This window comes from Balaenoptera borealis (assembly GCF_965194805.1).
Source record: "Balaenoptera borealis genome assembly, chromosome: 4".
Taxonomy (NCBI): domain Eukaryota; kingdom Metazoa; phylum Chordata; class Mammalia; order Artiodactyla; family Balaenopteridae; genus Balaenoptera; species Balaenoptera borealis.
This window is the reverse complement of record NC_138861.1, coordinates 5,602,684-5,624,914: the sequence shown is the minus strand read 5'-3', so window position 1 is coordinate 5,624,914 and position 22,231 is coordinate 5,602,684. Positions and strand designations below refer to the sequence as shown.

At 34.0% G+C, this 22,231-nt stretch overlaps 1 protein-coding gene across 8 annotated transcripts in view; it reads left to right on the top strand.

Annotated features, from left to right (window-relative positions):
* FSTL5 (follistatin like 5) overlaps positions 1 to 22,231 on the top strand; it is a 771,595-nt gene that overhangs the window by 677,972 nt on the left and 71,392 nt on the right. For all 8 annotated transcript variants that reach the window (XM_082391660.1, XM_082391659.1, XM_082391666.1 and 5 more), the window contains one exon: positions 7,785 to 7,934. In XM_082391660.1, coding sequence (XP_082247786.1) covers positions 7,785 to 7,934 — 150 coding nt within the window. The remainder of the gene's footprint in view (positions 1 to 7,784; positions 7,935 to 22,231) is intronic.

Below are 22,231 nucleotides of genomic sequence, written 5' to 3'. Positions count from 1 at the left end.
TGACCTTTTCAAACATGATTTCATTTAACAAACATAATAATCCTATGTGATTGGTGATATTATACCAGTGACATAAACAAAGCTTAAAAGGAGTATTTACATGGCTAATATGAGTGTAAAACTGGATTACATCTAATTCTGGTTGACCTCAAAGCTTGTGTTTTTAATCTTTCTAATACTTTGCTGCTAAAGAGAAATCAGTCCTCAGTTTATGATTGTATAGTGTTATCTGCTCCATTTTTGTTATAACATTGGAGGACATAAATGCATTCTCCTTATGTTAAAAGAAAGGACGAAAATTTCTTTACTGTGGTCTTTGTATCACTGATATCCTAGAATCAAAATCATACTATCTGACAGTTTTCTTATATAGGCCAAATTAAGGCAAATCAGCCCCTAAATTGCCATGACTACCTATGCTTTGACTAATATGAACTAGATTGTCTATGACATTTTCATAAATGAAATGGCAACTAGAATTAGATAAATTGAATATATCTAACTGTAGAAATAAACAGTTGTATCACTTGGGTTATAAGCAGTGATCTCGACTAAAAATTGACAAAAGTAATTTAACCTCATTGCCTTTAAAAAAAATGGTCCAATAAGGGAGATAACCATATTAAATTGTTTAACATGCTATTGTAAGATCTAGGGGTTTTTTTATATTGCAAAGCAAGATTAAAAGAATACATTATATCTAGTGTATTCACAAATAGCTCAACCTTATATATATATATATATATATATATATATATATATATATATATATATATATATATATTTCTTCATGATTATAAAAAAAAATTTCCTGGAAATCATAATCTAAACATTCCAGTTCAGTACAAAGAACCCTTGTTTCATTTCTTTGATTCATGATAAACTGAACAAATTCTCATTGAGAATAATTATTTATTTTCAATTGCATTTATTAAAGTGAACACTATTTTGTCAAGTGTTTCATTCACTTTTCTATTTATCTCAGTAGACTCAGATTGCAACAGTTTTGGATATATATGTATTTTAAAGCTATTTGAAAGAGAGAGAGAGCTAGAAAAGAAAAAGAAAGCTCAAAATCAGAGCTTCTTAAACGATTAGTGGAAAAGAACCCTCCAGGCACGCCTGACACACCCAAGCTTGTCTAAACCCTATTAAAGGAGATGGGTCCACTGACCATGCTCATGGATATTACAGCAATGGCAAATTGTTAGAAAAGATTCTAAATGGTTATTTTCCATTTCTGTACTATTCTCAGCTTGGTAAGGAACGATATGCCAACAGGCAGTTATCCACAGACCATATTTTGAAGATGCTCTAGAATTCGGTTTATCAATGATTCTGGATGACATGAAATAGTGTTTAACAACATGTTTGAGAAATATACACTTTTTGATCCCCTCTCCATTTTTTTTTCTATGATAAGTGACATTTAAACTTGTATTTACTGAGGAAATATTGTACCTTCCCCAGTATGTCTGTAAAATGTTGAAATACAGGAATAGCAGAGGCTAACATTTTAGGCAGGGATGATAGTACATGATTAAAGGCCAAATTATGTGGCACCAAATATAAATGCTATGAAAATTCAGACAAGAAGAAAATTAGTAAGACCCAGGGTAATTAGGATGAGCCATATAGGTGTTGGAAATACGACTACCAAATGTAGATTAAAAAGAATTTGATTAGTAAAATGTGTGATGCGTTCTTTAGTTGCTGTGGAAAATCACTGTTTTTTTAATAAAATTTTGATGAGAACACTCTAGCTGGAGAACAGGTCATTTGTTGGAGAACAACAAAGGATACAGTTATACATTTTGAGTAAGGTTTATTTTTTATTTTTTCCTTTTTGCAAAAGTTCTCTTTCCTCCCAATTCTCAATTACTTCCAAGAAAGCGGACTCTCCTGCCAGTCTTCGGAACCTAATAGGTAGAGAAGCAGTAAAGTTAAACAATGAGAACTACTGAAACCAATTTATTTTCAATAGTTAATGACCTGATCCCAATCAGTGAGAGAACCAGGTCGACAATACGTCTAGGAGTTTTCAAATTTAATGATATGTTTGCATATTTATCAAACATCAAACCCTCTCTCTCTCCACCTTTGATGCAACATTCATTCGCAATAGTTCACTCTGTATCTAGGAGCATATGTATACTATCCTTGGGTGAACCCACAATGTGGTAGCCAAATTGGGTGTGTACATCTTAGGTCACCTGATTTGTTGTATACTTATTTCTGCACTTAGTGCTGCAGTGAACCTAGGGGTGTGTATATCTTTTCATATTAACATAATTTTTGTTTCCTTCAGAAAAATACCCAGAAGTAGAATTCCTAGATTGTATGGTAGTTCTATTTTTAATTTTCTGAGGAAGCTTCATATGGTTTTCCATAGTGGCTGCATCAATTTACAATTCCACCAATGCCACGTGAGGGTTCTCTTTTTTTCCACATACTAGCCAACAGTTGTTTTTGCTGTCTTTTTGAAGATAGCCATAGCCATTCTGGTAGGTGTGATGTGATGGCTCATTGCAGTTTTAATTTGCATTTCCCTGATGATTAATGATGTTGAGCATCTTTGCATGTGTCTGTTGGCCATCTGTATGTTTTCTTTGGAAAAATGCCTATTCAGGTCCTTTGCCCACTTTTTAATTGAGTTGTTTGCTTTTTTTGATATTGAGATAGACAATATTTAAATGAATGGGTGTAGATGTGTTCCAATAAACCTTTATTTATGTAAACCTGAATACCAGATAATGTTTACACATCACAACATAGTACTCTTCTTTTGACTTTTTTTCAACGTTAAAAAATACCAAAAAATGTTCTTAGTTCGTAGGCCGTTTACCAAAATAGGCAGTGCGCTGAATTTGGCCTGGGGTCATGATTTGCTGATCCTCGCCTTACAAGAATGAAAGAACATTCCAGGAAGAATCAAGAGTCTGAAACAGCTAAATATGGCAGAAATTATAAGCAACTTGAGAGCAGGCATTCACTCAAATTCATATTTTTATTTCCCAACAGAGCTTTGCATGATATCTTTCACATAGTACGTGTTCAATAAATGTTCCCCAACAAGAACTGAAGAGCAATGATTGCAAATTCTGAGGCTCTTTGTGACTCTTCAAGTACTCTCTTTTAGAAGAGACAGGATCTGGAAAGCAAGTTTGAAGTATGAGCAATTTAGAGTGAAAGGTCAAGAAATGGAATTAAGGTTCTTGACAGCTTGTTCAAAGTCTAAAGAGAATTAGATGGATTATTGAAAGGGAAATCAGATGAATCCAAACAATGTTTACTTAAATTACAAGGGCATATGCATATTCCAACACACCTGGAGACATACCTAAATTTATAATTTAAATGTAGGCAGATTCTGTCTTCAGGCAAAAGATAGTGGACAAACCATGATTAGAGAGAAGGATGAGAGGAAGGAATAATGACAGAAACTTGTTGAGTTGGATGCAAGGTAAACAGATGTACTTGTGACAAATTCATTCATCCTCACCATGAATGACACAGAGGTTGACTATGAAGAAAAGGAGGAAAGAAAGTTGGGAAATTGGAGATTTAAGGGAAAAGTATTTTTAATAGGTCATCAATACAATATATGAAAATGACAAGTCCTATAGAAGATGAGTATATATATCCATCTACTCGAACTATAACTTCTGTTTAGCAAATCAGGAAGCATCAACCCTATTTTAATTGCTAAATCAAAATTTCCATCATCACTAGTGATACATCTTATATTCCTTTAAAATTTTGGAAGAAGATAATACATAAATAGGAAATGCATAATAAAATATGGAAGTAACCCAAAGGGAAATAGATAAATTCTAATTATGAGCTAGAATTGTCTTTTTATTATTGACTCATTTTCATTAGCTCTAAAATCTTATTAATCCTTTAACTCTCAATGGCAGTATACATTTCTATAAAAATGATTGAGTGATACTCTTTGATATAATTTCTGACAATTTTCCTCATCAGTACATATTATCTTAATCTTCTTTTGCATCTCTTGTATATTTTAGTTTCCTTTTATCCCACTGAATGCCTAATGCATGTGAAAAATATTCACCTACTATTCCTATCCACAGAAATAAATACTAATCTATGTAACCTGAAAAAAGAGGAGTGCTATTGTAAAATGGGACCTAATAGACTATAATCAGAAATAATGGCCTGAAGCAAAGCAAAGAAAATTCAGGGTGACTGTCAGGAAACTTTTAATGGCTTTGTAAAAATGATTGTGAGTCTGGTCAGGGACAGCATACAAATAGGAAATAATTCCCAGCAGAGCAGTTTATTTTACTGTTGAATAGTTTTGTAGCAAACAAAGGGGTGGAAATTTCTCCTGGTTCAGCTGTTTTTTGATTGACAGTTTAGTGTCAGGTTACTCACGCTTTCTGTTATTTTGACAGGTTTTGTTGGGAGCTTTTACACAACGGCAAAGAATTTGTAAACAATTTTCCTATATTCAGATCCTTTCATCAACGTTAGGTCCCACTTTTTCCCACCTTTTCATGCCTCTCAAGTACTTATGTTAGGTAGTGTTTGAGTCTTGTGAAATAGGTTCTTGTCAAAGATGTTCAAGATATTGGGTTGGCCAAAAAGTGCCTTTGGTTTTTAAGTAAAAATAAAAGACAACATTTTTCATTTTCACCAAGAACTTTATTGAACAACATATTCACCCTTTTGTTCCACTACCTTCTGCCATTTTTCAGGCAACTTCATAATTCCATCTTCCCAAAACTTTTTATCTTTTTGAGCAGAGGACTGTTGTAGGTGACTTTTACAGTCTTCCAGGGAATTGAAATCTTTTCCATTAAGAGAATTCTGTAAAAATGAAATCAATGGAAATCCGAAGGTGCAATGCCTGGTGAATACGGCAGATGAAACAGAACTTCCCAGCCAACCTGTAACAGTTTTTGCCTGGTCATCAAAGAAACATCAGGTCTTGTGTTATCCTGATGGAAGATTATGTGTTTTCTGCTGACTAATTCTGGATGCTTTTCATCGAGTGCTGCTTTCAGTTGGTCTAATTGGGAGCAGTACTTGTTGCAATTAATCGTTTGGTTTTTTGGAAGGAGCTCATAATAGAGGACTCCCTTCCAATCCCACCATATACACAACATCACCTTCTTTGGATGAAGATCGGCCTTTCGTGTGGTTGGTGGTGGTTCATTTCGCTTGCCCCACGATCTCTTCAGTTCCACATTATTGTACAGTATACACTGTTCATTGCCAATCAAAATTGTTTTAAAAACGGAATGTTTTCATTACGTTCCAGCAGAGAATCACATGAGGAAATACAATCAAGAAAGTATTTTTGCTTAACTTATGTGGAAACCAAATATCAAAGCGATTCACATAACCAAGTTGGTGCAAATGATTTTTAACACTTGATTTGGATATTTTGAGTATGTCGTCTATCTCCTGCATGGTATAACGTTGATTGTTCTCAGTTGTCTCGATTTGATCGCTATCAACTTCAATTGGACTACCTACCTGTGGAGCGTCGTCCAGCAAGAAATCTCCAGCATGAAACTTCACAAACCACTTTTGACATGTTCGATCAGACACAGCACCTTCTCTGTACACTGCACAAATCTTTTTTTGCATTTTGGTTGCGTTTTTACCTTTCTTGAAATAATAAAGCATGATATACCAAAAGTGTTGTTTTTTTCTTCCATCTTCAATATTAAAATGGCTCCACACAAGTTCACAATTTTGATAATTTTTTTTAAATGCACGCTGATATGACAGCTGTCACAGTACAATCTAACAAATTGTTTTGAATGAAGTTAAAGACAACTAAGCGCTACTAGAGGCATCTTACGGAAAAAACTGAACGGACCTTTTTGACCAACCCAATACTTCTGAAGAAAAATGTTTGGTGTAGAAAATAATGTTTCAGTGAATTGATGAATGAAGGTACAATCCTGTACTGTGTTCTGGGCATGTGCTGAGGACAGATTTCTGCCTTCAGGTTTGTGCTGCCTGCTGACGAGTGCCATGGACACCACTGGTGGTCATCTTAGTATTATTGTGGTGCATTCTATGAAATGCAGTTCATTCAAACGCCCCAGAACTACCAGAAATATACACCTGATGTTTAGTTTTCAGTTTTTTTGCTTATGTCCTGTAAGCCTGTCACACTTGTACTGTTCAGAGAACACTACAATTCCCTGGTGTTATATGTCCCTGATATGTTAGTGAACCTGGTAACTTCTGGACTGGATCTTAAAAATGAGTGGATCCTCCAGCTCCTCTGGAATTAGATCTGAAGTTTGGAAAAAAAAAAAAAAAAACCCAGCAAACTACATACTAAGCTTCTCATTCCAAAGTGTTCTGGTTTTTGCATTATTTTCCAAGTTTTATGCAAGCAAGAAAAAACACCTACTATGGTTGTGCTGCCTGAGAAGAGTTATTGTGGTAGTCATTTTAGTTACTAAAAGACAAATGTGCTTTATGTGCTCTCAGTATTATCTTTTCATTGAAAGAAATGCTTAGGGGTGTTGACAATGAAAATTTTGTTGATTTTGTTTTATGATTATTAAATATATGTGGTGGATGGTATATCTGCTGAAAAATAAATGTTTTGGTTTGAATTAGAGATTAAAGAGAGTATTCTAATTGAGCTTATGAGTTACTAACTGGAGTATACAAGTCAATGAATTAGACATGATAATCTGTGATCAGGCGTAAACCATAAAACAAGTGACACATTGGAATCAGTGTTTATCATTATATCATTATCATTATATAAGTAAGTGTTTATCTTTACACATATATTTCATGTATAATTCAAGAAATCTCTCTTCTCAGTGGTTTTTCTAACTACAAATAAATTGAGAGAATTACAAAACCAATAGACCAGTGAATAAAAGAAAAACCTGAAACATAAATAACAAGCTAAATGACATTTCTTCTAATCGCCGTGTGTCTGCCCATACAAATCAGAGAGGCTTACGTATCCCTTCAACATTCACTTACTGAATGTTGGAAGGAAGAAACAGAAGATAATTTTTGCCTCCTTTATGACCATATAGCACAAAATGCACAATATTAACCAGAAGGTAGTTCTAGGGTAAAGGAGCAGAATGAAAAGGGCTTGGGCAGCTTAAAGGACTTTATAAAATTTGACCTTGATACCAAATTGAAAATAAAATAACCATTTCGAGTAACTACCTTATTATCATTTTTCTAAGTTTCTGGTTCTCCACAAAGTAGAAGACTCCTTCAGTCTTGTGTAGTGGATTTGGTAGCTTTTAAAAAGCCCATGAATATGCCATGAGGGCAGCTCTTGAGGTTTTGAGAAGCTCTAAATATACTTTAGTGTGGCATAGAATGTCTGATAAAGAAGTTTGAGATTAGGGGGATTTGGGAGGAAACATTTGACTTATTATGTACTTCTGCAGTTACTGAGCTAAGAATAGGTAGTGACAAATGAAAAGACTATATGTTACTATAAATAAGCATTCAAAGGCTTAATTAAATGTATTTTAAGGGTTATTTCACACTGATTCCTATACAAATTTAATGAATTTAAATATGCACTATATACTGTTTTATTTAACTCTTTATATATTTATATATTTGACATAAATCTAAATATATAAATATGTAACATATGAATATATATTTAACATATATATATATATATATATAAAACTTTTGATGCTAAAAGTAATAGAATATCAAACATTAATGTTACTCATAATATGGCTATATCCATGTTATCATTTAAGATATTCATTTGATTTTTATTTTCTAAATTACAGGATGAAGTCTGTCCCAAAGCTGAAGGTGATAAAGTCCAGAGGTGTGTGTGGGCCACAGCTGTCAATGTCAAGGACAAGTTCATTTATGTAGCACAGCCAACTTTGGACAGAGTCCTTCTTGTTGATGTACAGTCTCAAAAAGTTATTCAGGTATGAATGACTCCTCCTTTTGAAAGTGGTTTTGAAGAATATTTAATTTAATGTAATAGATTTTACCAGGTAACTCATGCATTGCCATTTGATTGCCATTGATAACTTGTTTCATTACTTGGATAACTAGAAAATCTACACATTTTCTACAAACTGTCCTCTCATTCCGCTCCTTGAGCCTAAAGAATTGAAGTAATTGAAATAGCTTTTGTTTTCAACAATTAGATTCCATGAATACCTCATAATTCCCACATGACCAGTTACACACAAAAAAATCCTCACAATTGCTTATTCTGTCTAGAGCAAAGAGATTCCCAGTCCAAGGCCAATTAAGACATTCCTAGTTACCATCACAGTAACAGTAGTATATCTTTCTCATGTGATTCTTAACAAAGACTGAGACAGTAGTAGATTTACTGGATAATAGCAACTTAGTAGGTTTTACTATAGTAGTAAAACAAGTAATATGTGCATAGGTCAATGACAGAGAAAAACACCTATAACACGCCTTGCCATGTCATTTTTCCATGTTGCCATGGTCATGGTTATGAAAAGTTATTCTGGTTTGGGCCGTCACCTATATTATGCCCTGCTCTTTCTAAGACTGTCCATCTTGGACAGTCTACTAGAACTCAGTCTTACAACAATCAAGGGGCAGTGCAGGATTTATGCCCGGGCAGTCTGGCTCCAGTATCTCAGCCTTTGACTGTTAGGATCTGTGGCTTCTCAGCTCAAAGGAATCTTAAAATAGTTTTGTGAGATATGTATAATCTGTTAAATGGGAATAATAGCTGTACATATCTCATAAAGTCATATTAAGGATTATACCAATGAATGCATACAAAGCATTTGTAGCAGAGTCTGGAATATAGAAGTGCTATTTACTATCAAAATTCTGACAGACACAGGAATCTAACCATTTCTTATATTTACAGAGATTTTTTTTTTCCTTTGCATCAATATTGGTTTGAATTTGAAGTAGCTGTTAGTCCTTCTAATGTTGATTCCTGACTAGAACCAAAAAAGGTGTTAAGAAGTTCAAAATCAGGGCCTCTCATTCTAAGAGCTCTTAACAGATCCCCATGAATTCATCCACCCATCTATCCATTCTGTATACATTCATTAATTGCCTTTTATGAGATGTGTTTGGTATTACAAATAAAAGAATCAAAAGTGTTTCTATTAGAAAGCTCTGATATCTCCAGGGTTACAAATTTACAATGGATAATTAGTCCAGTGGTTCAGTTTCTAATATGAGAATGAACAGAAGAGTCATGAGTAGAAGGATGAATAACTGTCTTCTAGAAAATTCTAAGGCCTCCAGGATTACACAGTTCCCTCTGCACCCAATCTAATGGTCCAGTATCTTCTGTGAAAACATACTTTTTCTGTCTATTTCACTTCCTATGTGTCTGTCTTTGAGACTGCTTGATTTTTGACCAGGTTGATTTTACTTTGACTTCAGCTGCAACATAGGCCAGTGAATTATAGGCATTCAGTCAGTGATTATCAAGACTCTTTAGTTAGCATGTGTTAGCTACTAGATGTTCTTTCAGGAATAATCAGGCTGGTTTTTAAATTCAGTGTTCAAACTAGAAACCTACACTGACTGAATATGTACTACCTACTAGATATTCAAAAGTGAGAAAAGTTAACACCATTTATTATTCATGTAACTTCCATCTTCAGACAATGAAGTAAAGTTTAAAATTAATAGAAAATATCAATAATGAAACATTCATGCAATGGTAAAAAATCACATCAATTATATTATTTTTCTAAGTGCCTATAATGCCTATAAAAGAGCAGAATGTAAAAGACATTATACAAGGTTAAAATATTAAAATAATTTTACAATATAATTATGATTGTGGATATTTTCAGATAAGAATCTAACACATTTTTAGAAGTTAGAAACTTGGGCTTCAGTCCAAATGGGTTTTCCTTGTGATCTTGTTATGAAAATAATAATTATGCTTTATTACTCCTTCTAGTCATTACCTATCCAAAGGTAATCATTATGTGGCTTTCTGTCACCATAAGTCAGTATTGCCTAATTTTGAATATTACAGAGATGGAAATATACAGTATTCACTGTCTGTGTCTGGCTACATGATAATTGTGAGGTCATTTTTTTTGCATAGAGCTAGTGTTATTCTTTTTTTTTTCGTTGCAGAAAAATTGATTACAGTTGATTCTCATTGTTTGTTGATTCTGTATTTAAAACTCACTCTCCTGAATTTATATAGAACCACACAACCAATACACATGGTGTTTTGCAGACACTCAGGGACTTGTGCAGAGTGGGGAGAAATGTATGACCTGAAGTACATGTTCCCAGCTCAGGTTGGACAAGGAGACACCCCGACTTTTTTGGTTCAGCTTTCATACTGTGAACAAGTGTTTTTTTCATGGTCTATTTACTATTGAGTTTTCAAGGACAATTTTGCTGTTTAAAACGGCCCGCAAGTGTCGTGTTGAAACGCTTGTGAAGGAAGGCCGTGGTGTGCCTAACGGTGAGCTTCATTCAGTCATGCGTCCTAACGCTGTATGGCCCTGAGTTCAATGTTACTGGTTTATTTTTTTAATATAAATTTATTTATTTATTTATTTTTGGCTGCGCTGGGTCTTCATTGTTGCGCGTGGGCTTTCTCTAGTTGCGGCGAGCGGGGACTGCTGTTTGTTGTGGTGCGTGGGCTTCTCATTGCAGTGGCTTCTCTTGTTGCGGAGCACAGGCTCTAGGCTCGCGGGCTCAGTAGTTGTGGCACGTGGGCTCAGTAGTTGTGGCTCACGGGCTCTAGAGCGCAGGCTCAGTTAGTTGTGGCGCACGGGCTTAGTTGCTCTGCGGCATGTGGGATCTTCCTGGACCAGCCCTCGAACCCATTTCCCCTGCATTGGCAGGCGGATTCTTAACCACTGTGCCACCAGGGAAGTCCTCAATGTTACTGTTAATTAATGGACAATATGTATTAAATAACGTTTCTCTGTGCAGAAACACTCATGAAATTAGGTTATGTATTGATCAGATGATGAAAATCTTGTGACCAGAGACCGATAGGAACCTAACTATGCATTTCCTGTAGAAGCAGTGGTTCAGTGTTCAGAAATCCAGTGTTGTTGGTCACTTTATAGAACAAATACCATTAATAATGAGAAGCAAATATATTTTAAAATATCAGACTTTATTTATACATTAACAGTAGAAAGGATACATTCTGGAAGGAGATAATAGAAAGAAAAGGGAAATGTTGATAATTTGGTCAAAGTGAATGAGAATTTTCTGTAATATAATAAAGAATAATATATAGTATATGTATATAATAATATATATAATATATGTGTATATGTGTATATGTAATATATATTATATACTATATATATTTTATATATTATTATATACATACACTATGTATTATTCTTTATTATACAACTTATAAAATATACAGTAAACTCTCAGATTTAGAAAGGACAATGAAACAAATGGAAAAAAAATCAATACCTGAATATATTAACATGACACAGCCACACATAAAGCCAAGAGGAAGATCTAAAAATAGGAGATAAAGTACTATGAGAACAGCAGCTATTTTCTTAATAGTGATAATGGACACCAAAAGAAAGTGAAATAATATTATTAAAGGACTAAGTGTAAATAAAATATACTCTGATATTACATGGTCAGTGGAAAAAAGTATATAATTTATTTACTGTATCAGATACAAAAAAATAGACTTTATCAACAAAATAAATTTAAACAAAGCTGAAACTGAAAACTATATGCTTCAGGAATAAGGAAAATTAAGCAGTTCAATTTGATGTATAGTGAGTGAGTAAACTGGTAAACATAGGATCTACTAAAATACTGTCAATAATAATGATATTTCCTGAATTTAAGTTTGAAATTATTAAAAGAGTGAAAACACAGGACTAAAATAGCAAAAAAAAATGTTTAAATATTGTACAACAATATGTAAGCAGGGGAAGGGCTGATATTATTTGAAATATATATATTAAGATTTCTTGTATTATTTAAGAATGGGAGTAATTACTGATTACCTGTGCACATTAAGTATGTTTATTAGTATTTCAAGAAGCTGTGTCTTAAATATTGTATTTATCTATGAAAAAATAGTATTAAATGAAAAACTTACTCCTAAATACAATAGGAAAAGAAGAAATAAGAAAGAGAAAACAGTAAGAATGGAAAAATCAGAACAAAAAGCTTTAAACAAAATTATAGAATAAAATCAAATATGTTTATAATTACAATAACTGAGAATGGAGTAAAGTAATAGCTGATAATAAAAAGTAATGGACTGAATAATGAAAATCTAGCCATATGCAGATTATGAGACATACCCCAAAAATAAGAAAAAATAAAATTTGAAATTTAAGGACAGTTCCAGATAATTTAGCCATATACTAACAGCAAAACAAAAGAGCTGATGTAAGTGAGAAATATTTGATACTTCTGTCCTTGATAAATCAACAGACAAAATTAATACTATATGCAAACTGAACACTATTCGTATGCTTGAACTAACAGATACATGTATTAATTTTTGCATCCAGCAGTAATTAAATATACATTATTACTAAATATTTCACTTTCTAAACCTTTTCAATATCATTTCATATCACCGTTCAGCCTGCTTTAATTAAATACAACACACTGCATAGCTTATAAACAACAGAAATTTGTTTCTCAAGGTTCTGAGTGTGGAAAGTCCAACATCAAGGTGGCAGCATGATCATGACCTGGTGAGGGCCCTCTTTCTGGTTCAAAGCCATTGCCATCTCACTGTGTCTTCTCATGGGGGAAGGGGCAAGCGATCTCTGTTGGGTCTTTTTTATAAAAGCACTAATCCTACTCATGAGGGCTCCTTCATCATGACCTTATCACCTCCCAAATGCCCATCATCTGATACCATCATCTTTGAGGGTTAGGATTACAACAAGTGAATTCTGGAGGGACACAAACCTTCAGAAGATAGCATTCACTAAAGGAAACATTTTTGAAAATGAACACATGTTGGGTTATAAATTTAGCCTCAAGAAATATTAATGAAATCATTTCATACTGATTCTCTGACACAGTGCTAAGCTATCAAAAACTGCAAAGTAAATTTAAAATGTCAATATCAATAACAAGTAATATTGATAATCATGATTAAACATGTTAAATCCAAGTAAGGCTGTCTTTGAAGGAATTTTGCTACTGTAATGGAAAAATAAATAAATAATAGATTGAAAATAAAACATTTAACTAGATAATTTTAGAATTTAGCTGAAGAAAATCACAATAGTGTAAATGAAAGAAGGAAAGTAAAAATATATGTAGATAAGGACACAATGAAATGAATATATAAAAGCTAAAAATTGATTTATTCAAAAAAGACTAATTAAAAGGCAACTGGGAATTTTGGCAAAGATCAAGGACAAAAGTCATGGTTAATACTATTAGAACTGAATAAAAGAAGATAGCAAGAACCACAATCCTAGCAGAGAGTAAAAGGAACTAAGAAAGTATTAAGGTAAAAGTCATGGTAGTAAATTTGGAAATGTAGTGAGAAAGAACAAATTAAAGAGAAAATATAAGTTAATAACATATAATCCAATAAGTAATCCAAAAGGAACACTTTTATGACAAATGAACTGATTTCAGAGTACTAAAACCGAAAATTCTGTCCCAGATGGAATTAGAGGTGAAAGTTCTTCCAAACTTTAAAGTAACATTTTAGCAAGCAATTTGATGAGATCTAGTAATTTAAAAATGTGTATTTTCACTGTCTTGATGGCTGACTTCCTGTTTTACCCCTTCTACCCACTGTATATACAGTCTCTGCATATTCTCAGATTGTCAGCTATCAAAAACAAATCTGAACCCTGTCTTCATGCATCTTGCCTCATGCCACCATTTATCAGCCTTATTGCCTCATTTATCTATAGCTGCCTTCCATTAGGGGAATAGTAGGAACGGAGAGTAACATAACAGAGACTTCCCTATTGTAGGAAAAATATGGGCACTTAATCCTTGGATCAAAAAGGCAGTACTGTGTCATGGGTTTGCCCACACAACTCTGGGGAGGTATGGAATGGAATTGAATATTGCCCTTCTGTCAATAAAAAGAAAAATTTTGAATTATAGGGGTGCTTGAGTACCTCCCTGGAAAGAAGTAGAGTGAAGTAGCAGCTGCAATGATTTGGGACGTTCTGCAAGGATCTATTCTATAGAAATTTAGAGACCAAATTAGTTTAGAAAATGAAAATTTCCATATTGGGTATATTCAGTCTAGCTATCTTTCTGAAAGGGACATTATTTTCTGAGACCTATTGTTGACTATAAATATCAACCTAAAATTTTAGGTATATACTCCATAAAAATATCTTTTAAAAAATTAAAGTTTTCTATCTTTGAATTTGTCTAAATTCTTTTTTTTTTTTGTAACCATGTATAATTTGAGTCTGTGAGCCTCTTTAGATGATGAAATTCCATAAGTCTACTAATTGTTGGCTGAAATAACACATCCCTATATTTGTCTTAACATGACCTTAGAGTATGTGAATTTTAATGCTTGAAAGTACATGCTTAAAGGTGAATTAGGAATATCCTAATGACTCTACTTTTATACTTGAAAATAGGCCATCTTTTAGAATTCTAAATTCCCTCAAAGTTTTTCCTAATTTAAAAACAACATGTAAATGATAGATTTAACAGATGTAGGTATTGAAACTTATGCTTTATAAATTAATAATCCAATTAATTCAAGTTTTAAAACTATTTAAGGAAAGAGTATTTCTAGCTACTTAAAAAAAATAAAACTACTTCATTTGTGATTTAAAGCTTTATTTTTATCCAAGGTCAGAGTACACTCCAAGTCACCTGCAAGGTGCAAAGTTAGTTTTGTGAAAAGTAAAGCATCCTTTCTCAATTTGATACCTTTTCTCAACAGAGGCTGACTCAAGTCAGCCTTTTTTGTATCCAAATGAAGTTATACTTCCTGATTGTGTGCTGTACCTCTGTTTATTTCTTTCTTCTTAGCCTAAGTATATTATACAGTGGCAACTAAGAATAATAATTATAATCAAAATTTGGTTAATCATCTCCAAAATATGATAGAAACTAGTATAGAATTTTTTATAGGGTGGACAGAGATGGAACAGTGAAGTCCAAAACCAAATTGCCTTCTTTTTGAACAGAAAAAAAAAGTAGAAACAAAAGAGAGAGAAAAAAAGAACAGTAAACTTATTTAAATTTACTCTTTCAAGTTTTCTTTTTCAGTCCAATTAAAGTGGATCCCTAGTGTTTTATACTGACCTTATCTAAGAAATCATATTTCTGACTTTCTTTTTTTCTTTTGTATATATTTGAATGTGAGTATTGGTATTAAATGTGTAATTTTAGCACGAAACATTTTAAAAACTTGAACATTTTTACATTTTACTCTTAAAATGACAAATGTTTTCTTGACAACATGTTTTACAAACCTCATGAAAAATTCTCACCATAGGGGTATATTTGTTTTCAGTGGATACATTAATATCACTTCTATGTGCAGCTTAAAAATAAAAGGTCACACATTTTTAATGGAATCTATCACCTTGGTGTTGCTCTAAACGTCAAACGCTTATTACTTTTCTTGCCATTAATACTTTTTTGTAAGAATGGCATGCAGGTGATATTTTCCTGTGTAAAAGATGAACTAGTAAACAACTGACCTCATTTTGTCTTCTGTGGAGGAATATCAGGTTCTGCTTGGATGCAGAAGTGGCTTATGGTAACACATCGGGTATTCTTAAGTGTCGTCAGCAGTCTCCTCTAGCCCTTAGCACATTATCCTGAGAATCTACATCATTAGTTTAAATTAGGTTCACTTAATTAGCCAGCTGGTATTCTCCTTGTCAGACTGATAAACAAGCTGTATTTCACTGCTCCTTCATGTCAAGGCTAAACTCCAAGTTCAGTGTATCTTTGTTGCTATTCTCACTACTTCGCTCTGACAAAATAACCCATCTTTATATAAGTTGACACAACTGGTCCATAACCAGTGTAGCATCAGTTTTAAATTATTCGTAGTTGGTGCACCCCCTCAAGGAATACTGATAAAAATTTTTAAACATCTTTATGACAGTATAATTGCTTTAAAATGGTGTGTTAATTTCTGCTTTATAACAAAGTGAGTCAGCTATACATATACATATATCCCCATATCCCCTCCCTCTTACATCTCTCTCCCACCCTCCCTATCCCACCCCTCTAGGTGGTCACCAAGCTGATCTCCCTGTGCTATGTGGCTACTTCCCACTAGCTATCTATTTTACATTTGATAGTGTATATATGTCCATGCCACTCTCTCACTTTGTCCCAGCCTACCCTTATCCTTCACCGTGTCCCCAAGTCCATTCTCTAAGTATGCGTCTTTATTCCTGTCCTGCCCCTAGGTTCTTCAGAACGATTTTTTTTTTTTTTTTAGATTCCATATATATGTGTTACCATACGGTATTTGTTTTTTCTCTTTCTGATTTACTTCACTCTGTATGACAGACTCTAGGTACATCCACCTCACTACAAACAACTCAATTTTGTTTCTTTTTATGGTTGAGTAATATTCCATTGTATATATGTGCCACATCTTCTTTATCCATTCTTCTGTCGATGGACACTTAGGTTGCTTCCATGTCCTGGCTATTGTAAATAGAGCTGCAATGAACATTGTGGTACATAACTCTTTTTGAATTATGGTTTTCTCAGGGCATATGCCCAGTAGTGGGATTGCTGGGTCGTATGGTAGTTCTATTTTCAGTTTTTAAGGAACCTCCATACTGTTCTACACAGTGGCTGTATCAATTTACATTCCCACCAACAGTGCAAGAGGGTTCCCTTTTCTCCACACCCTCTCCAGCATTTATTTTTTGTAGATTTTTTGATGATGGCCATTCTGACTAGTGTGAGGTGATTCCACAGTGTAGTTTTCATTTGCATTTCTCTAATGCTTAGTGATGTTGAGCATCCTTTCATGTGTTTGTTGGCAATCTGCATATCTTCTTTGGAGAAATGTCTATTTAGAACTTCTGCCCATTTTTGGATTTTTTTTTTTTTTTTTTTTTGTATAATGAGTTGAATGAGCTGCTTGTAAATTTTGGAGATTAAGCCTTTGTCAGTTGCTTCATTTGCAAATATTTTCTCCCATTCTGAGGGTTGTCTTTTCGCCTTGTTTGTGTTTTCCTTTGCTGTGCAAAACCTTTTAAGGTTCATTAGGTCCCATTTGTTTATTTTTAGTTTTATTTCCATTTCTCTAGGAGGTGGGTCAAAAGGATCTTGCTGTGATTTATGTCATAGAGTGTTCTGCCTATGTTTTCCTCTAAGAGTTTGATAGTGTCTGGCCTTACACTTAGGTCTTTAATCCATTTTGAGTTTATTTTTGTGCATGGTGTCAGGGAGTGTTCTAATTTCATACTTTTACATATATCTGTCCAATTTTCCCAGCACCACTTATTGAAGAGGCTGTCTTTTCTCCACTGTATATGCTTGCCTCCTTTATCAAAGATAAGGTGACCATATGTGCATGGGTTTATCTCTGGGCTTTCTATCCTGTTCCATTGATCTATATTTCTGTTTTTGTGCTAGTGCCAAACTGTCTTGATTACTGTAGCTTTGTAATATAGTTTGAAGTCAGGGAGCCTGATTCCCCCAGCTCCATTTTTCGTTCTCAAGATTGCTTTGACTATTCGGGGTCTTTTGTGTTTCCATACAAATTGTGAATTTTTTTGTTCTAGTTCTGTTAAAAATGCCAGTGGTCGTTTGATAGGGATTGCATTAAATCTGTAGATTGCTTTGGGTAGTAGAGTCATTTTCACAATGTTGATTCTTCCAATCCAATAACATGGTATATCTCTCCATCTGTTTGTATCATCTTTAATTTCTTTCATCAGTGTCTTATAGTTTTCAACATACAGATCTTTTATCTCCTTAGGTAGGTTTATTCCTAGGTATTTTATTCTTTTTGTTGCAATGGTAAATGGGAGTGTTTCCTTAATTTCTCTTTCAGATTTTTCATCAACAGTGTATAGGAATGCAAGAGATTTCTGTGCATTAATTTTGTATCCTGCTACTTTACCAAATTCATTGATTGGCTCTAGTAGTTTTCTGGTAGACTCTTTAGGATTGTCTATGTACAGTATCATGTCATCTGCAAACAATGATAGCTCTAATTCTTCTTTTCTGATTTGGATTCCTTTTATTTCTTTTTCTTCTCTCATTGCTGTGGCTAAAACTTCCAAAACTATGTTGAATAATAGTGGTGAGAGTGGACAACCTTGTCCAGTTCCTAATCTTAGAGGAAATGGTTTCAGTTTTTTACCATTGAGAACGATGTTGGCTGTGGGTTTGTCATATATGGCCTTTATTATGTTGAGGTAAGTTCCCTCTATGCCTACTTTCTGGAGGGTTTTTATCATAAATGAGTCTTGAATTTTGTTGAAAGATTTTTCTGCATCTATTGAGATGATCATATGGTTTTTCTCATTCAATTTTTTAAAATGGTGTATCACATTGATTGATTTGCATATATTAAAGAATACTTGTATTCCTGGGATAAACTCCACTTAATCGTGGTGCATGATGATTTTAATGTGCTATTGGATTCTGTTTCCTAGTATTTTTTTTAAGGATTTTTGCATCTATGTTCATCAGTGATATTGGCCTGTAGTTTTCTTTTTCTGTGACATATTTGTCTGGTTTTGGTATCAGGGTGATGGTGGCCTCGTAGAATGAGTTTGGGAGTGTCCCCCCTTCTGCTATATTTTGGAAGAGTTTGAGAAGGATAGGTGTTAGCTCTTCTCTAAATGTTTGATAGATTTCGCCAGTGAAGCCCTCTGGTCCTGGGCTTTTGTTTGTTGAAAGATTTTTAATCACAGTCTCAATTTCAGTGCTTGTGATTGGTCTGTTTATATTTCCTATTTCTTCCTGGTTCCATCTCAGAAGGTTGTGCTTTTCTAAGAATTTGTCCATTTCTTCCAGGTTTTCCATTTTATTGCCATAGAGTTGCTTGTAACAATCTCTCATGATCCTTTGTATTTCTGCAGTGTCAGTTGTTACTTCTTTTTCATTTCTAATCTGTTGATTTGCGTCTTCTCCCTTTTTTTCTTGATGAGTCTGGCTAATGGTTTATCAGTTTTGTTTATCTTCTCAAAGAACCAGCTTTTAGTTTTATTGATCTTTGCTATTGTTTCCTTCATTTCTTTTTCATTTATTTCTGATCTGGTCTTTATGATTTCTTTCCTTCTGCTAACTTTGTGTTTTTTTGTTCTTCTTTCTCTAATTGCTTTAAGTGTAAGGTTAGGTTGTTTATTGGAGGTGTTTCTTGTTTCTTGAGGTAGGATTGTATTGCTATAAACTTCCGTCTTAGAACTGTTTTTGCTGCATCCTATAGGTTTTCGGTTGTTGTGTTTTCATTTTCATTTGTTTCTAGGTATTTTTTGACTTCCTCTTTGATTTCTTCAGTGATCTCTTGGTTACTTAGTAGTGTATTCTTTAGCCTCCATGTGTTTGTATTTTTTATAGAGTTTTTCCTATAATTGATATCTAGTCTCATAACATTGTGGTAGGAAAAGATACTTGATGCAATTTCAATTTTCTTAAATTTACCAAGGCTTGATTTCTGACCCAAGATATGATCTATCCTGGAGGACATTCCATGAGCACTTCAGAAGAAAGGTATTCTGTTGTTTTCAGATGGAATGTCCTTTAAATATCAATTAAGTCCATCTTGTTTAATGTATCATTTAAAGCTTGTGTTTCCTTATTAATTTTCATTTTGGATGATCTGTCCATTGGTGAAACTGGGGGGTTAAAGTCCCCTACTATGATTATGTTACTGTCAATTTCCCTTTTTATGGCTGTTAGCATTTGCCTTATGTATTGAGGTGCTCCTATGTTAGGTGCATAACTATTTACAATTGTTATATCTGCTTCTTGGTTTGATCCCTTTATCATTATGTAGTGTCCTTCTTTGTCTCTTGTAATAGTCTTTATTTTAAAGTGTATTTTATCTGGTATGAGGATTGCTAATCCACCTTTCTTTTGATTTCTGTTTGCATGGAATATATTTTTCCATCCCCTCTCTTTCAGTCTGTATGTGTCCCTAGGTCTGAAGTGGGTCTCTTGTAGACAGCATATATATGGGTCTTGTTTTTGTATCCATTCAGCCAGTCTATGTCTTTTGGTTGGAGCATTTAATCCATTTACATTTAAGGTAGTCATCAATATGTATGTTCCTATTACCATTTTCTTTATTGTTTTGGGTTTGTTATTGTAGTTCTTTTCCTTCTCTTGTGTTTCCTGCCTAGAGAAGTTCCTGTAGCATTTGTTGTAAAGCTGGTTTGGTGGTGCTGAATTCTTTTAGCTTTTGCTTGTTTGAACAGTTTTTAATTTCACCATTAAATCTGAATGAGATCCTGGCTGGGTAGAGTAATCTTGGTTGTAGGTTTTTTTCCTTTTCATCACTTTAATATGTCGTGCGATTCCCTTCTGGCTTGCAGAGTTTCTGCTGAAAAATCAGCTGTTAACCTTATGGGGATTGCCTTGTATGTTATTTGTTGTTTTTACCTTGCTGCTTTTAATATTTTTTCTTTGTATTTAACTTTTGATAGTTTGATCAATATGTGTCTTGTTGTGTTTCTCCTTGGATTTATCCTGCATGGGACTCTTTCCACTTCCTGGACTTGATTGACTATTTCCTTTCCCATGTTAGGGAAGTTTTCAACTGTAATCTCCTCAAATATTTTCTCAGTCCCTTTTTTTTCTCTTCTTCTTCTGGGAACCCTATAATTTGAATTTCAGTGCATTTAATGTTGTCCCAGAGGTCTCTGTGACTGTCCTCAATTCTCTTCATTCTTTTTTCTTTATTCTGCTCTGTGGTAATTTTTTCCACTAATTTATCTTCCAGGTCACTTATACATTCTTCTGCCTCAGTTATTCTGCTATTGATTCCTTCTAGAGTATTTTAAATTTCATTTATTGTGTTGTTCATCACTATTTGTTTTCTCTTTAGTTCTTCTAGGTCCTTGTTAAACATTTCTTGTATTTTCTCCATTCTATTTCCAAGATTTTGGATCACGTTCACAATCATTACTCTGAATTCTTTTTCAGTTATACTGCTCTTTTCTTCTTCATTTGTTTGGTCTGGTGGGTTCTACCTTGCTCCTTCATCTGCTGCGTGTTTCTCTGTCTTCTCATTTTGCTTAACTTACTGTGTTTGGAGTTTCCTTTTCGCAGGCTGCATGCTCGTAATTCCCATTGTTTTTGGTGTCTACTCCCAGTGGCTAAGGTTGGTTCAGTGGGTTGTGTAGGCTTCCTGGTGGAGGGGACTGGTGCCTGTGTTCTGGTGGATGAGGCTAGATCTTGTCTTTCTGGTGGGCAGGACTGCATCTGGTGTTGTGTTTTAGGGTGACTGTGACATTATTATGATTTTAGGCAGCCTCTCTCTAATGGGTGGAGTTGTGTAGCTATCTTGCTAGTTGTTTATCATAGGGTGTCCAGCCCTGTAGCTTGCTGGTCATTGAGTGGAGCTGGGTCTTAGCATTGAGATGGAGATGTCTGGGGATCTTTTGCTGTTTGATATTACATGGGGTGGGAGGTCTCTGGTGGACCAATATCCTGAACTTGGCTATCCCACCTCAGAAGCTCAGGTCTGACACCTGGCCAGAGCACCAAGACCCTGTCAGCCACACGGCTCAGAAAAAAAGGGAGATAAAAAGAAAGAAAGGAAGAAAAAGAATAAAGTTATTAAAATAAAAAATTTAAAAAATATATTAAAAATTGAAAAATTAAAAATAATTAAAAAACAAAAAAAAAAAGAGAAAGAAAGAATAAAGCAACCAAACCAAAAAACAAATCCACCAATGATAACACTTGCTAAAAACTATACTAAGAAAAAAAAAAGGACAAACTGTATCTGTGTCCTAGGACAGATGGTAAAAGCAAAGCTATAGTGACAAAATCACACAAAAAAGCATACACATACACACTCACAAAAAGAGAAAAAGGAAAAAAAAATACATCTTTATATATTAAAAAAGGAAGAGAGCAACCAAATCAATAAACGAATCTACCAATGATAATAACCTCTAAATTCTAAACTAAGATAAACATAAGACCAGAAACAAATGAGATGCACAAAAGCAAACCCCAAGTCTACAGTTGCTCCCAAAGTCCACCGCCTCAGTGTTTGGACTGATTCGTTGTCTATTCAGGTATTCCAGAGATACACGGTACATAAAGTTGATTAAGGAGATTT